The 17910-nt window shown below is 38.4% G+C and overlaps 1 protein-coding gene across 1 annotated transcript in view; it reads left to right on the top strand.

Moving 5' to 3' along the window:
- The window catches only part of ITGB1 (integrin subunit beta 1), a 74222-nt gene that overhangs the window by 20036 nt on the left and 36276 nt on the right, over positions 1–17910 (top strand). The window contains exons 2-6 of the mRNA XM_037890965.2: positions 10330–10399; positions 10715–10800; positions 12720–12942; positions 16217–16387; positions 16690–16928. Coding sequence (XP_037746893.1) covers positions 10330–10399; positions 10715–10800; positions 12720–12942; positions 16217–16387; positions 16690–16928 — 789 coding nt within the window. The remainder of the gene's footprint in view (positions 1–10329; positions 10400–10714; positions 10801–12719; positions 12943–16216; positions 16388–16689; positions 16929–17910) is intronic.

The following is a 17910-nucleotide window of genomic DNA, read 5'->3' as shown; positions in this document are numbered from 1 at the left end:
AAATAGAAAAACTGGAAAATTGCTTTCCCACTAATTTGGAAAACAAGTTTCAATGTTAACAAGTGATAGTTCAGTTCTTGTCCCAGGGTTGGAATCCATTTTTATTTTGAAGTGTTTGTACTAACTGCTAAAAACAAGTTGGCACCATAATCTATAGGCAAATGTTACTCTATACAGATTTCACTTTCACATACTTTCCCTCTGGATTGTGATGCTGTGAAGAGAATACTTTTCGACAACACTCACTGTCAACTTTGGGTATCTTCATTGAACTAAGTCAATCGTTAATTGGTGTAAGGCAGAGGTAGTCAATTATTTTTTGTTAAGGTCCAGATTTCTTGGTCAAAGTATAGTCAAGGTCCAGACTTCAGAGAAAATAATAATTAAATAAATGATAAAAAGTAAATAAAAGGATTTTGGGGTCCGTTCAAAAGTGTCTTGTGTTCCGGATTTGGCCTGCAATCTGCCTATTGATTACCCTGATGTAAGGTATTTATTTGTGCTACTGCAAGATCAGAATTGAGTCTTAATTTCAATGTATTTATGTCATAGGGATGTTCCATATAAAAGCTATACTGATATTTAGATACAAAAATGTAGGAAATGAAGTTCCCTGGCATAAGACAATTAAGCCCCTTCATTTCATCAGCTTTATAAAGACGACTCCATCAGGAGGACATTTGTTTGTATCAAGATTTCCTGCTTTTCAGCTCTCAGTACTCACTGTAAAATGCATGTCCCCTTTCCTGTAAAAAGGCCATTGTATAGTTATTTGGCCGATTCATTTTAAAATTCAAATTCTGTGAATACGGAATAGTTCAGTGTTTGCCAGCTACCTCTTCTCCCGTTAACCATCCAGAGAATTTGAACTTGGTGTGTCAATAGCATTATATTAGCAAAACCAAGAAAATGGCAGCTCAGCACTCAAGTGAATTACCCTTTGATTGGTGTAGCTGAGGCCTGTCCTGTCGTGAGTAATTAACACATGGAGGGGCAAAATAAGTTAGGAATGTAGAGAGGCGGTAAAGAGGAAGTCGAACTGTGGATAGCCTGTGAAATGTGATTGGTTCCTGCAAAGTAAACAAGCCAATCCAAGAATGTGTGATGCAATGTATAGCAAATAGCGATGAGATGCGTAATGTATATAAAGGGAGAGGGTTTCTGTGTAACTTTGGAGCTGTGATGTACCTTGCATCCACTCCCCCCCCCCCCCCCCCCCCCCCCGCATTTGAGCCTAATCAACTTAGTGTAGCATTGCTATATGCCAGATAAAGATACTTGAATGGCGAAGGCTGGAGTCGAACTGAGTTCTTGGGGAGCTGAGTGCAAAGAGGTCTTGGAGGGAATAACTCTTACCGTGTGAAGTGTTTTACTTTCTGGTTGTGCTCCCTTCTGGTAATGTGTTAATTTGAAAAGGCAACAGGAGAATTTAAGTGTCAGTTCACATTTTTATTGGATTTCCTACCTAGCGCTCACAAAACAAAGGTGAGGGCAACTGTGGTTCTTGACACCCAACATCTATTCAGTCAAGCATACATCATATCATAGCATCCTAAATTGATATGGCAATACTACTTGAACATCATAAAGAAGCCGTTTGTTTTATCTGTAAGGCAACCTGTTTAATTTTATCACTACATATATTTCTGTCAATGTAAATATCTGTATGTTGGGGATTTCCAGTGCATCTATCTGTAGCATATAGTACTAGTAACCGCATGAAAGACTGGTACTTCAGGGGCGGGCATAGGAATAAAAATTTGACCACTTTTGGAGGGGCACGTTCTGTGCTCCCTCCGCGGCCCTGGGGCCGGAGGAGCTGTGTGCCCCCACTGATCATTGTGGGGGGTCCGTGCCCCTGCTTGCCCATGCCCCGGGTACTTCGTTAGTTTTCAGAAGTTTTGATTAAGGTTGTGCCTTTCAGGCAATCTTTATTATAATCATCTCAAACTGTCACATGAAATTGAGGTGACTTAGTGTAAGCCAGTTTTTATTTAAAATATTCCTTTTGTTTCAGGGCTGTCACAGTCAAAGGCAACAGTTTTGCATCAGTTAAATTGAGGTTACCATTTGAATTGGGGTACCATCTAAAGGCTCAGTAGAGGGAAAACGTTAGCTAATTGTATTTAGTGTTGATATTTAGTTCAACACAATTTTTTTATTTTATTTTTTTTAAATTAGCTGAAGCTGCTACAGACTCTCCAAATTGCTGCGCTGGCTTGCCACAGAATTAAAATAGGCACCTTATTGAAGAACGTGCATCAAGCTTGTTGCAGAGTAGAGGGGGCCTTGCATATAACCTACTGCTAGAAACCTGATTGAGAGTTTTGTGAAAAAATTTAAGTCATGTCAACTGCAGTCCTAAACAAAGAGAGAATATCCCATTTGGGTGGAAGGCGTAAGAAAGGGAGGGGAGACAGTTTGTAGAATACCGGAAATCTATTAGTTGGTGGTCTAGTGCTGCTATGGAACATAAAAAGTTGTTGCTTACAGAACTTGCATAACTTACGGATATCCGCAGTTAGTGTCTAGGGTAGAGTAAATTGCAACTGTTGTTGCAATTGTGTTGTACTTGGGATGGGCAAAAGGTCTTGAACACCTCTCCCACCACCTCAAAAAAAAACCCAAAAAAACCCCCCCAAAAATCTCAGGAATATAAATCAATAAAACAAAAATTCTCTTCTGGGTATTGCCCTTCACCCAGTTCCAAATTTCCCTATCTCAGTATTTAGTAAACAAAAATCTCTAGTTTTCGCTTTCTTTCGGAAAGATAAACAGAAATCCCGAATTACCTTTAAACTAGGCTTCAAAACAAATTCACTCATATTAGCTGGATCCTCTCTGAAGGTGTGTAGCCAACTTCGCTCCCTGTAGCTGTTCAGCTTTCCTAGTGGTGTCCGTAACTAACTTAATGGGCTTCACCTGCTTCTGGTGTCTGCCCCTTAACCTTTGCCTCCCAGAATCCTGAAGCTTCCTGATCCACATCCCAGGCAAGTTGTGTACTGTATCACATATACATTGTGTAATACAAACTTTATATGTGTTAAGACTACAATACTTCCAACAAGCTGAACATATGAGAAGGGACGAGGTGGCTTGGAAAGGTTCATATTTCCATTACTCTTATCCTCTGTATCAAGCACATTTATGCTACCACTAATTTAATAAATGATAGCTAACTGCTTATATAGTAAAGGGAAAAAAGTTTCAAGATGCCTGGGTTTTCTTCAGGGAGAACCTTGGCACCTACATGCCACAGGAACTGGCACATTAAACAATATGCATATGTTTCATTCTCAGTTAAATAATATTTACATTACAAAGGAGACTTCATCCTTTTTTGTTCATTGACAACTGGAACCGTCCTTCTGAGTGATTACAAAGTAGTAGCCTCAAACTTTTTCACTGTTATATTTTATTTTAAAAAACCTTCCAAGTAAACACAATACAGATAAGTACAAATAGCAAGAACAACGAGGAGTCCTTGTGGCACCTTAGAGACTAACAAATTTATTTGGGCATAAGCTTTTGTGGGTTAGAACCCACTTCGTCAGATGCATGTGAAGTGGGTTCTAGCCCACGAAAGCTTATGCCCAAATAAATTTGGGAGTCTCTAAGGTGCCACAAGGACTCCTCGTTGTTTTGCTACCACTCTGAAACAAATAGCAAGGAAACTCAGAGATCCACATGTGCAAAGGCCCAAGGCTATGTAGAAATCTTCCTCTGTAAAATAGGTACGTACACAATCTCTGCTAAAATACCATTAGACAGATGTTCATGTGCAGAAATATTTTAAGTAGGGTTACCAGGCATCCGGTTTTTGACCAGAATGCCCGGTTGAAAAAGGACCCTGGCGGCTCTGGTAAGTACCGCCGACCAGGCCATTAAAAGTTTGGTCGGCGGTGCTGCGGGGCTAAAGCAGGCTAGTCCCTACCTGTCTTGGCTGTGCACTGTGTCCCAGAGGCAACCAGCAGGTCCAGTTCCTAGGCGGGGGCACCAAGGGGCTCCACGCACTGCCCCCATCCCGAGCACTGGGTCTGCACTCCCATTGGCTGGGAACCGCGGCCAATGGGAGCTGCAGGGACAATGCCGGTGGGCAAGAGCAGCACACAGAGCCTCCTGGCCTCCTGCCTAGGAGAGAGACCTGCCGGCTGCTTCTGTGGTGCAGCGCAAAGCCAGGACAGGTAGGAACTAGCCTGCCTTAGCCCCGCTGCGCCGCTGCCTGGGAGCTGCCCGAGGTAAACCCGAGCCCCGACCCCCTGCTCCAGCCCTGAGCCTCCCCCAAACCCGCAGCCCCCTCCTGCACCCCAAACCCTTCATCCCCCAGCCCCACCCCAGACCCTGCACTCCCAGCCGGAGCCCTTTCCCCCCCTACACACCTGCCCCAGCCCAGAGCCCCCTCCCAGACCCTGTGAACCCCTCATCCCCGGCCCCACCCCAGAGCCTGCACCCCCAGCTGGAGCCCTCACCCCCTCCTGCACTCCAACCCCCTGCCTCAACCCACAGCCCCCTCCCGCACTCTGAATCCCTCATCCCAACCCTCAACCTGGAGCCCCCTCCCACACCCTGAACCCCTAATTTCTGGCCCCACCCCGGAGCCCGGCCCCCCAGTTAGAGCCATCACCCTCTCCAGCACCCTAATCCCCTACCCCAGCCCAGTGAAAGTGAGTCAGGGTGGGGAAGAGAGAGCCACCTAGGGAGGGGGAATGTACTGAGTGAGGGGCAGGGCCTCAGGGAAGGGCTAGGGTGTTGGGTTTTGTGCAAGTAGAAAGTTGGCAATTCTAATTTTAAATCATGTTCTCATGAGGCCATAGTTTAAGCTGTTTTTGTAGGAAAGAGCAAAACTGGATGATTTGATAGCTGGAAAAATTTCAGTAAATAGGGGTGAGGATTTAACCTTTTGCAGGTTTGGTCTTTTTAAACTTAAAATGGTTAAATCAGAAAAAAAAATCATAGCATTTTAAGAAAAAGCAGATTTTTTTTTGTAAAGTGGTTTATTTAAAATACCTAAACAATGCCCTCATGCATTTGCTGTAGCAATCAATTATATTCTGGTACAGTATCGTGTGGTTTAGTGCTGCGAGGCGCTTGGAGCTTGAGGGTGCTTGTGACTTTGCTAGGAGTGTCTGGATCCATAATTAGCAGAGATACAAATCTTTGTTTAAATGTTTTATTTAACAGCCCAGATGGAAAAACTATTAAGCAATACAGTTAAAGGAAGTGAACTAGTATGTATAGGATGGGTAGGCCACTTGTTTCAGGAGAGGCATTGGCCTTCCCATATATGGAAAAAGACATTTTAGTTGTTAACTTCATGAGGAATCTGTGCCCAGAACTACATTCATCATAGGGCTGCATTTCCTCAGGAATGTTTCTGTTCCAAGCTGTCTTAGTCATAGCTTCAACAGTGTGTCACATCTTTATAGACTTATTTATATAGTCTGCATGGATTTGCTGTGCGTCCACAGTTAGGCTTCCCTAAAAAGGTGATCTGCTTATAATTTCTCTTTTCCTCTAACAGTAAAGGCTGTGTGGTGCCAGCAATTTAATTCTACTTACTGAATTTAATACAGTGAAAAGAAGCAGCATATATTATATTATATTTAAACTGAAGCTTTTTGTAAATTAATACACAAAAAATTTAATTATAAAACAGGATTGCTACATGCACAATATGTCTGCTACAAACCCACAAAAGCAAGGAAATGCAAAGTTACCTAACAATACATACCTTTCTCTATCCAGAGGCACACTCATTACCATTACCACTACTACAAGTACTGTACACCACAGACTGCATACTGCAACCTTAACTCTTCCCTTCTTTCACCCTCCGCACAGACCCCTTTATCTGATGATTTTCCCCAAACATTAAGAGTTGTGGATGTTAAGTGTGATAGTCGGTTTTTGAGAGGGTAATTTGGCAAAGGGTGCAAACATGCACATGGAAGTTAGAGGAAGGCTCAGACCCCTAGTGGGGCAGAATTCAGGATGCAGTGCATGGTCTCTGGTGTACAGTAATTGGATATTGGTAAGGTGTGTGGGACTAAAAGGATTATGCACTGTTAGGTAGCTTAACTTTCCATTTCTTTTCGTGTGTGTGTGTGTGTGTGTGTGAACCCTTACTGCTGCACAGTTATGTTTTTGTGTCTTAATTTCTTAGGTTGTTTTTTTTATGTTTCAATTAGGGTTAGCAGTTTGATGGGGAAGGCAATTCTGTTGGGGACAGAAATGCAGCCTCTGTGGCTGCATGTGAAACCTTTTCCATTGTAGTATAAAACTGGATAAAAAAGTGTAGATCCTGATGGAGAAGATTTTCAGTCAGACTTTGGTGCACCTATCCCCTATCAATCAGGCTTGGGGACAGAGTATGTAAACTTTCACTAGCAACTAAAAATGCTCCTAAATCCTTTATGAAAAACAAAAAGCCTATCCCCACTGCCCCAGATCTACTAATAATTGTCTTCTCTTCCAATATTTTTGAAAAATCGACAATTTTTAAGAGAAATCTGTCAGCAAAGAAATGTAAGGCTGCCAAAGAAAAGTTGCAGCCAGAGCCCATTTTCAAATAATTTCTGTTAAAAATGTTATGAAGAGAAACCAGATAAGAATTACATAGAAAATGTAAAGTGCCTAAGAACTTAAATGTCACACTGATTGGCTGTATGCTTGTCGAGAAAAACAGGACCATATGCTTCATTTTAGAACACTATGGAATTACTACCAGGTATTTCCATAATAATAAGGGAAACTAACAGTCCAGTAATTTTCTGGATACAGTGGTTTATAAGCATTCAAATCCTGTGTTTTTCATATAAAATATGCATAATATGTAGCTTACTCATATTTTTTAGGGATATCTTTATTAAGATTTGTAGCGCGAACAAAACACTTAATCCTTTTTTGTCTTGCCTGATTCCCGACATTTTCAGATCCATTTTAAAGTCATTTTACACTCAGAATGAGACATTTCTTTTGTAAATAGTTATGTGAAAATTTTGTGTTTTTATTTCTAACTGATCACTGAGTCTTATTTTTAATAGTTTCTCTGAGTTTTTACATTTGCACAGTAAAATATCTTACTAAATTTGATTTCTTCCTGCCTAAATTCCATTACATCTAATTTTTGTATTTTCAAGATGTCCAGGAGAGCTTCAAATAACTACCTATGGTATGAAACCATGGAAATAAAAACATTTCATATCTATTTATATTCCAACAGACTGTGGAGCATTATTGTACACACTAGAATCTGTACTCTAACCTGGGATTATCTATATTATGACCTCCACCAACCTTCATTCTGAGAACAGAAGGAGTAATTTATTATGAAAATGGTGCATGTATTTAACTAACTTATGGCCATTTGGATTAAATGAAATGACAGGAAAAGAGTGGTTTCATCACTGTGGCATCTTCCTAAAATAGCAATTAACTGGAAGGTGAATAAGGAGGGAAAACCTGTTAGGTCATATCAAAATGCCGACCTGTTCTCTTTGGTATATTATACAGTGCCTTTGTGCAGTCTCATTTTAAATAACTGAAAAATGATGCTTCTACAAATTTCTGTGAGAGACTATTAGTCAGTCCAACATATCACAAAATCAGGGCATTTTTCTAATGTTTAGTTTAAATTGGTGGGTCTGCTCGCTCACCAGGGATAAAGGGACCAATTAAGGGTGTTTATAAAAAACTAAATGATTTATGTGTATCAGTCGTCATCACAGGGAGATAACCGCTCTTTTTTGGTAATAAAAATGAGGTACTATCAGCGATTGAGGTGTCAGAAGAAAAATGTTGAAACAAAATGATAATCTAAACAGTATTAAGTGACCAGGCCCAAATGGTATGCATCCAATAGATTTGATGGAGCTTAAGTATGAAGTGGTTGAAGCACAGTGGATTGATTTAAATCAAAGCCGTTTTAAATCACTGATTTTAATCATGATATAAATTGGCAAGCAGGGAACCTTGATTTAAATAATTGATTTTAATCTTGTTGTGGATATGTACTTTAATTCTTTACCTAATGAAAGATTGATTCTCGTTGGCTTTTAGCCATTACATCATGTTTTTTACAGCTAAATATAGCGTTTACACTAAATTTAATGCTTCTTTTTGGTAACCAAGAGGATACACAATAACTATACATATTTATTTAAGCAATTGTGAAGCATAATTTGCATTTATTCAGATTCTTAATTTTTACATTCATTTTAATTATGGTAGAAAATACACTTATTGACTAGATTTTTTTTATTATTATGATTTGTGTCAAGCTCTGTTTGGATGGAAATTAAAATTCAATTAAAATGCACAAACAGCATTTTTAATTTTTTATTGATTAAATAAAGCTACCTTAAATGAGCTGGATACATTAGAAAAAAAGCAAGTTAATCAAAACGTGATTTGCATTTAAAATTAACCAATTTATTAAACAAATTAAGTATGATCTATAATCGGCGAATTGAGTTGTTTGTTTGGTCAAGTCCTTCAAGTTTTTAGAACTAGTCGCTGCTTTAGAACTAGTTACACCTAGTTTTTATTCATAAATTGGAAGAGGGAAAACAAGTCTTCCTGCTTTTTTAACTTCCAATCGGTTTTTTAATTTTGAAGGAGCAAGTAATTGAACTGAACTAGCTGAATAAACTGAAATGAAGAAAATAGTCTCTGCACCTGCAGAAAAGGGTGCTGCTGTTAAAAGCTGGTTTATCATTTCAATAAACTCTGGTTTCAGGTGTTTAGCCAGTGACTTCTGCCAGCTCAGTGGTTTGATTTTCTTTAAAACTTAGCAGCAAACATGTACTGCATAATTTTATTTTTTACAATTAAATGATGTTAATAAATTATAGTAAGTTTACGTATTAACATAGGTTGACATAATATCAAAATAAATTTTAAATAGGTTTATTTAAAAAAAAACCCTCTATTTGATTTAAATTTAAAAAATACAATTTTTTTTTTTAAATATCATCTACTTTTATCCACCCTGGGCTGAACTGCTATCAAAAATTTGCAGTCTCTCATTAAAAACAGCTACTATACCAGAAGATTGGAGGATAGTAGATATCGTCCTTATATTTAGAAAAAGACTTTAGGGGGCATCCAGAGAATTATAGACTAGTAAGCCTTACATCTATACGTGGGAAATTTGTTGAAACAATTAAAAACAGAAAAATAAAAGTCTGGGAAGATCATGATAGGATAGGTTCTAAAGAATGCGGTTTCTGCAATGAAAAATCATGACTCACAAATCTGTTAGAATTCACTGAAAGTGTCAATAATAGAATATATGAAGGAGAACCAACTGACATAAATTATTTATGCTTTTGAAAAGCCTTGGATAAGATCTCTAACTAGAAGCCACTAAATTAATGAAGCTGTCCTGGCATGAGAGGCAAAGTATTGTCGTGGATCAAAACCTGACTAAGGGACAGGAAACAAAGAGTAGGGAATAAATTATCAGTTTTTATCCTGGCAAAAGGTAACAGCAGGATATCTCCAGATTCTGTACTAGGTGTGGTGTTTAATATATTTATTAACAATCTGATGGAGGGGTGAGCAGTGAGGTAGCAAAATTTTGCAGAAGACAGCGTTGATTAGGTTAGTCAGTTCAGAGAAGAATGTGTAGAACTTCTGAGGGACTAACCAAACAAAATGAATGGGCATCACAGTAGCAGATGAAGTTCAGTGTTGATAAATGCAAAGTAATACACATTGGAGGGGGAAAAATTGTGCTACTTATGGCTTGTCTACGTGAACATTTAGTTTGCAGCAAGCTAGAGTGTAAGTTTATCCCTCACTAGCCTGCTGTTCACTAACTGTCCATGGAGACCCTGCTGCCTTGCACTAATGGTTAGTATGCTTTGATCTACTGCTGTTTCAAAGCAGGGTAGATCAGAGCATGTTGAGGAATTGTTAGTCCGCATCAACAGGGTCTCCATGGACAGTTAGTACTCAGCAAGCTAGGGAGAGGCATATTCACACCCTACCTTGCTGCAAACTGAATGTTTATGTAGGAAAGCCCTCATATTCCTAACAGGGTTCAAACTTCACTGTATTAAGTCAAGAGAGTTTTTAAAAATAATTTGAAAATAAACTCTCCACAGTGGTACCTTCCTAGTATGACGTCCAATCTGCATATACTAGAAGTACAATTATATTTTGTTTAACCAGGTCATAACACACTCTCACCTAACCTATTGGACAAGATTAATTGAGGCATGTTATCACAATAATGTCTGAATCACATTTGTTTGTCCATATTACCATGCTGTCCTACTATGTTTGGTATATTAGTAGCTCAACTACTTACATTTTATTTTTCAGACAAATTTCAACTCACTCATCTGGGTTGTACTACTATGTTGCTCGATTTGGCATGGATTTGCCCAACCAGGTACATCTAAATGTTGTAAAAACCTTGAATTCAGCAATAGATTGATTTAAAGTAAACTTGAACTGTATATTTTTACCATGGTTTCATTTAATATAAATAGCACACTTTTGCCTTCATGTACTTCATGGTAACATGTCAGAGAAGCAGTAATAATAATAAAATAATAGCTCATATTTTGCTTTTTCTTGGTGGCCTGTTTGAACTGGATTAACCTTGAGTTACATGACTAGTAGTGAGTAATTTATTTATTTTAAATTAAGTGTGTGATTACCAGCATATTTTAAGATAAAATAATTTATTTCTGTTCCCTGACAGGTGGAAGTGATTGTATAAAAGCTAATGCAAAATCATGTGGGGAATGTATACAAGCAGGACCAAACTGTGGCTGGTGCAAAGAGGAAGTGAGTATATTTGTGAAATGCTTTCTCTGATGTTTTGTCTTAGGTGTTTTAGTACCCTAAAAACTATCTATTCTTACCCTATTTTAGGATTTTCAATAGTAGCTATTTATTTCAGTGTCTACAATGTCTAAATCAAAGCTGAAGAACAATTCAAGTATCTTATGCTAAATAACTGGATGAAATCTGGATTGGCTAGCTCTGCCCATCAGAAAGTGCCAGAGATTTTGATCTCTCTTTCATTGCCAAATGTTAAGGGCACATAGACTTTAGGAGATCTGTCTCATAGTTATTTAAAATCATTCCAGCCTGGAGTCTGTCTGGATGTGTTTAATTATATTCTCCCAGTGACATTAGAGGATTGGTAATTTTAGATACAGACGAAGTGGAAGAGGGAAGCTGGGAGTGGGAGGTTTGAGGGGTTTAGATAGGTTTTAAACCTGAAATGTTGAAGTTTCAGTATTTGATTCTTAGGATGGATTGGTGTGTTAGTTTTATATTTCGTACAAAAAAAAGAGAATGCAAGGTTATGTAATTAAGCACTCAAGTCAGGAAGTGCAAAATTTAAGATTGAACCTACAGGGTCTGATCTTATCTATCAAATAATACAAGATAATACCATACAGTTTATTCTACAGTCTTAGCCACATATGTTGAACTGTTTGTTCCAACTTAAAAAAAAAAAAAAAAAAACCTGAACAGGGATCAGGTATGGAAAATCTCAACCTGAAATGTGACTGTTTCAGACAACTATACAAAACTGAAAACAGGAATGTTAGTGGAGAATGTGTTACATACAACTTTAACTAGAGGGGTTGCTGCCAATTGCAAGTTATAATGTAAGTTAATAAGACAGTAAGCCTTACCTATTTACTGTTCCACACACACACATACCCTCCGTAAATATTGGAATATATTTCGTAAACTTCAGCTTTGTCGTTTTGGTTGCAGATTCATGTAGCTCCGGGCCAGTGTCACATCAGTAAATATGTCTGACACGTTTTACGAGCCGTGCATAAATATCTTCAATTTTTGTTTATGTATTGAAAAAACTTTGCCTTTCTTTCAGTGATTAAAAATGCCTCATACTAGAAGCCATATGAGTGCATGTATTCATACCGTATTTACAGGTCAAAATGCTTTTGTGGATTGTGGGATGGTAGCTTTTGTTCAAGACGAAGTTTTCCAAGACTGTTTAGTTCAGAAGTACGTTCCTCTCTTTCTCCTCCTCACTGAACTTTTCCCAAATGTGTCAGGAGTTGTATACATCAGAGCACTAAAGAGAGGAGGTGGGTGAGGTAATATCTTTTATTGGACCAACTTCTGTTGGTGAGAGAGACAAGCTCTTGAGTTACATAGAGCTCTTCTTCGGGTCATCAAGGCACTGTAATTCTGTTACAGTCTATCTAAATACTGTGACGTACTATTTAATTACAACGTTTCCAAAAAAAGCAAAACTAAAGTTCTGTTGCTGCACATATCAATTAAATATGTTCAGTCTCTTGTAGGCTAGTTGAGGAAAGGCAGATTTTCCCATTTGCTAGTGGTGGTTTTCGAGCATCTCAGACAGAGTAGCTAATTGAATAGTGACTTCATGTTTCTCTTGGAAGAGTTATTTGAACACTTTTTTTTTTACCTTGCCTCAGTCACATGCACAGATTGACTTTAGTAAAGTTAACCGTAAGCTGCTGCACTGGATAAATTTTTCACTATAGTCATTACTAAATTTAGTAAAACAATATATTTGAGTTTTATATTTTACAATTTAAAATACACTTTTAAAAATTTGCCATTGTCTCTAGAGGTTCTTGGTGCATAAAAATAATGGGGTAAATACCAAAAGTAGTGTTATGTGCTCAAGCCATGTGTCAAAGATTGTAAATTGCTGTGAGTTTGATGATGTTCTTCCCCATATCTTCTAGAACTTTTTACAAGAAGGAGAGCCAACTTCTGCCCGATGTGATGACTTGGAAGCACTAAAGAGTAAGGGCTGCTCTCTAAATAAAACAGAAAATCCTAGAGGTACCAAAGAAATCCTCAAAAATAAAGAGGTAACAAATCGTAGCAAAAGTACTACAGAAAATCTCAAACCAGAGGACATTACCCAGATCCAGCCACAGCAATTGATACTGAAGCTGCGAACAGGTATGGAGATATTAATTCTCATCTTCATATAATTTTTTAGGCTTTCAGTATTATCTGTGACTTTGATGTGTTTAATGCTACATATATCTTTCTGTAATAATGATGATTGTTGCTAGGAAGCGCAGCGATTTGAAGAAGAGCAGTCCCGTCCCTGTAACTCCAGGCGCTCGGATAACCTGGTGAATGAGAGAAAAGCTTAGGTAGATGGGCGTAATTGACACAGAACATTGAGATAAAAACAAAAGATGACAAAGAACATGTAGGGGGCTTGCATTAGTAAATATATTCCTACGAAAAGAGTAGTTTACAAGTTAAGACAAAATTGTCCCATTTTGTAGTGCTTTTGACCTGTCATCCTGGAGCATGTCCATCTGGAAAATAGAGTAGTAGCCTGTCTGAATTGGTTTTTCGACGAGCAGACTTGAAAGGCGGGATTAATATCAACGGTGAGTGGCTAAACAATCTCAGGTTCGCAGATGATATAGTGCTGATAGCCGAAAATACAGCTCAGCTTGAGAGAATGCTTAAAGAAGTGAATGTGAAAAGTAGTCAAGTCGGATTAAAAATGAACTGGTCAAAAAAGAAATACGTGAGATCAGATGTTCTGCCAAGAACCCAAATAACTCTTGGAGAGCAGATCCAAGAGGTTGATAAATACATTTATTTGGACCAGGAAGTCAACATGTGCCACAATCAGAAAGGCAAACTGTTGCGCAGAAAAAAAGCTGGATGGTGCGCATTCAGTGACATCAAGGACATCCTCCAAGGAAAGATCAGCAAAACAACTCGTGCAAATCTTTTTAACTCGACCATGCTTCCAGCGGTGTTATATAGCAGAGAAATGTGGTCGCTGACAAAGACTGAAGAACATCAACTGTCACACAGAGGGTGATGGAATGAACATTTTTGGGCATTTCTCTCTGCAATCACATCCCCAACTAAATAATGTTGGAAGCAGGCTCAGCAAAATACGGTGGGCAGAACATGTGGCCCGACTCAGCAACAACAGATGGACCGCAGCGATATCCGAGTGGTATCCACGAGAACAGAAACAGCCATGCAGTCAGCCTCCAAAGAGGTGGGATGATTTCCTAACAAGGAGATATGGACAAGCATGACAAAGGATGGCCAGCGCAAGAGAAGATGGGAAGACGTGTTGTGATCGGCTCAGTTTCAACTGATGAAGGACCAACAGTCTACGCAGGTTAATAATAAAAGGGAGGGAAGATGAAAAACACACAGAATGAAAAGTTATAAGAGCACTGCTGTCTGCCAAAGCACTCTGTGCCCAAAGGCTGCACTAGTTGAGAACTAGTTTTTGAGGTTTGGTAACCATGAGAGCAGAATCCCAGCAGCCAGATTTGCAGGTTTCCATATAAGATACCTTGTTCTCGGAGGCCAAAGAAGTGGGTACAGACCTAGATGAATGAGCACAAACCACAAGATAATTGTGTAGCCGTTTTCATCCCTGAAATAGAGACTTGGCTCCTTTTGAACAGGAAAACAGAGTTCTTACAAGAGAAAATTATAATAGTACTCCAGAGATCTAGGAATCTAGCAGGCTCAATGAAAAGTCTTGCCATCTTTTGGATAAAATGGAGAATTTATTTGGGTATCAGCTCATTCAAGAACTACTTTATCTGGGTAGAACTAAAGTTAGGATTCTAGTTGAGACAGTTGCAAACTAAGAAACTCTGCAAGACAAAGTAATGGCTGCCAAAATGAGACTTTAAAAGTCAGATGGAAGAGAGAAGCTTTGTGAGGGGTTGAATGGTGGCTTCATGGGGGTTCGTGAAACTAAAGTGACTTACCATTGCAGGTGGCACTTTGACTTGAAGCTTCACATTGGCAATAACTTTCAAGAAGTATGAAGGGAGACAGTCAGTGTGTCTGTCTTCCTGTGAGTTTCGGAGGCTCAAAGGCATGGCCTTGGCCTGTGAGTAATTTAAAATAGTCAAGAAGAAACTAAAACCGACTTGTATGGCTCATGAAGGGGAACTAGATTTCACTCTTAACACATTAGTAAAAGGTTTTCCAAATCCTTCTATAGCATCTTAGGGTAGAATCTTCCCAAGACTTTAGAATATCAGTAAGGTCCTGAGTGTAGCCCTAAGTTCCAAGTGTCAGTTTCTGCACTTTCAGGCAGAAACCTTCACATTGGTAGGGTCTGGGTATACAGGGCCCTAATGAAGCCTATCCAGATCTAAGTGGGGGGGGACAATCTGCCATCTGTAATAATCTTGGAAACCATTGGTTACTTGGCCAGAGTTGGGAGTGGAATTTTAAGGATTAGTTTCACTGTGAGACACTCAGTCGACTATATTCATCCTGATTATCGCTACAAAAGGTTGTTTTTTTTTTTTTCTCCTGCTGATAATAGCTCACCTTAACTGATTATTCTAGTTATAGTTGGTATGGCAACACCCATTTTTTCATGTTCTGTGTGTGTGTGTGTGTATGTGTGTGTGTGTATATCTTCCTACTGTATTTTCCACTGCATGCATCCGATGAAATGGGTTTTAGCCCACGAAAACTTATGCTCAAATACATTTGTTAGTCTCTAAGGTGCTGCAAGTACTCCTCATTAAATTCTTCAATGTTTCTGCAAAAAGGAATCTTGGAATAAGTCTTTCATCCTTGAATTTTTCATTTAAAGGGGATCTATCTTTGTTGGATTTTTTTTATTGCATGTTATATAAGTTCGCCCCATGTTTTAAGGCTGTAATAAGTAATCACAACAGGGTGAGATAGGGATGAAAGGGTAAACCAACTCTTAATTTCCTTTAAGTTTTTTTTTACCTCCTTAATTTTACAATATGCATAGTCTTTTGTGTTTCTGTGTTTTAATGGCATAAAAGACAGGGGAAAAAAGCTGTGCTACTTACCTTGCAGGAACGTTATTTGTTGAAATTAATATGTAGGTCAAGATTTCAGAAGTGACTACTGATTTTTGGTGTCACAGATTTTCATGTATTCAACATAAAACAACCTATAAGGACCTGATCTCAAAGAGTTGGCCTTCAGACCTTTCTGAAAATCAGGCTTCTTTAAGGTGTTTCATATGGGACATGCAAAATTGTTAGTCACTTTTGAAAATCCTGGATATGTTAATTTGCAATTGATCACTTCCAGTTGTAGAAGTAACCTTATTCATGGTTGGGGTGAACCTTTTTTTAGGACATTGGTGAAAGACCTTCAATAAAGAATTTATATTTCTTGTCAGTTCAGTTACTCTTCATTTTGTAATGAATGGGGGTTATTTTTGTTGGTTTAGGGGAACCACAGACATTTTCATTAACATTTAAGAGAGCTGAAGACTACCCCATTGATCTTTATTACCTTATGGACCTCTCTTACTCCATGAAGGATGATTTAGAGAATGTGAAGAGTCTTGGTACTGCTCTAATGAGAGAAATGAAGAAAATAACTTCAGATTTTCGAATTGGTAAGAAAGGATTAATTAATTAATGGGCGTGGGAAAAGGGAAAAATACCATTTGTAGATTTAAAAATAGTAAAGTTGAATTTACTGATGTGTTTTTTGATTGTCTGAAAAATAATAGAAGAAAAATGAGCAATATTCATATTATTGCTATTCTTCTAGTAAAGTACAGTTTAGAAACTGTTCCAAAAGAATATTAGGAGTGTTGAGGGGGAAAATTGAAATTTTTTGAACTGTGCACTATTCCATCATGATTATATATATACTAGAATTACACTCTGACTGAGGGGTTTTGTTCTGTTTTAGGATTTGGCTCCTTTGTGGAGAAAACTGTGATGCCTTATATAAGTACCACACCAGCCAAACTCAGGAACCCTTGTACAGGGGACCAAAACTGTACGAGTCCATTTAGTTACAAAAACGTGCTCAACCTTACCAGTAACGGAAAGACGTTCAATGAACTTGTAGGTAAACAACACATATCTGGCAATTTGGATTCTCCTGAAGGTGGATTTGATGCAATAATGCAAGTTGCAGTTTGTGGAGTAAGTGTATATCAATTTTCATTACTACTATATTAGATCAAACTATTCTAATGCAATCTGAGTGTCTCACTGTTGTTGACCTGAAGTTTAAAAACAGATCTACATTTCACTTTACCAACCAAGACTGAGAGATTTATCCTTAGGGCAGCGGGTGGAGACAGAGCAAACAGAGCTGGAAGCATGCACTTACGTTATATAGTATGTACATTCCACTCACTGAAGGTCCCTACTGGGAAATTTGAAATTAGGAATATGAGCCCTCTTTGGAGTGGAGGGCAGTCCATGAACATTCTCTTCCCAGAAGTTTCTATAAAAGAAAAGTCAAAATCATGAAATCTTTGCGGCACATGGATGTTTTTAACAAGATCAAACAAGTGTTCTCAAATGACTTTTACGTGTAATGTACCCTTCAGAATTTTCTTTTAAAATATATGCAAAACACTTCTGAGTATTGCACTTTTTTACAGGCTACTTATACTGAGTAGATAGAACTTAACTCTCCCCTTTTGAATTTTTGCTACTTTTTGGGGGACTTCTATGGACCAGTGGATTCCGAGTTCAAAACGTTCACAAAGGAGCTTACAAAACACTTGCTCACAAAACTTCCTTGGTTCCTCAGTAGTATGTTCTGGTTCGAGTTTGGCCAGGGCACAACTTTCTACACTTTTTCCACCCCAGCCCACCCCCATTTTTTTCTGTCATCCTTATTCAAGTAATTACAGCCTTAATGCCCCAGTAGAGATAACAAAAGGAAAGTGACATCTTAAGTGAATAATAACCTTCTCTTCCTTCCTACTCACAAAACAATAGGAAGACCTGTTACAAATAGAAATATTCTAGAAACCTTTACTTGGAAGCTAATGTAACATGTCATGCCGCCCGCATTCCGGACATAGAAATGAAAATACTGTATGTCACACAATACTTCTCATTTAAAACACTTCTAAAACCACCAACAAAAAAACCTTCAGTACAGGCCATT

The sequence above is a fragment of the Chelonia mydas genome, chromosome 2 (genome assembly GCF_015237465.2).
Source record: "Chelonia mydas isolate rCheMyd1 chromosome 2, rCheMyd1.pri.v2, whole genome shotgun sequence".
Lineage (NCBI taxonomy): Eukaryota > Metazoa > Chordata > Testudines > Cheloniidae > Chelonia > Chelonia mydas.
The sequence above is the reverse complement of the archived record's forward strand: the minus strand, read 5'-3'. Positions and strand labels throughout refer to the sequence as shown.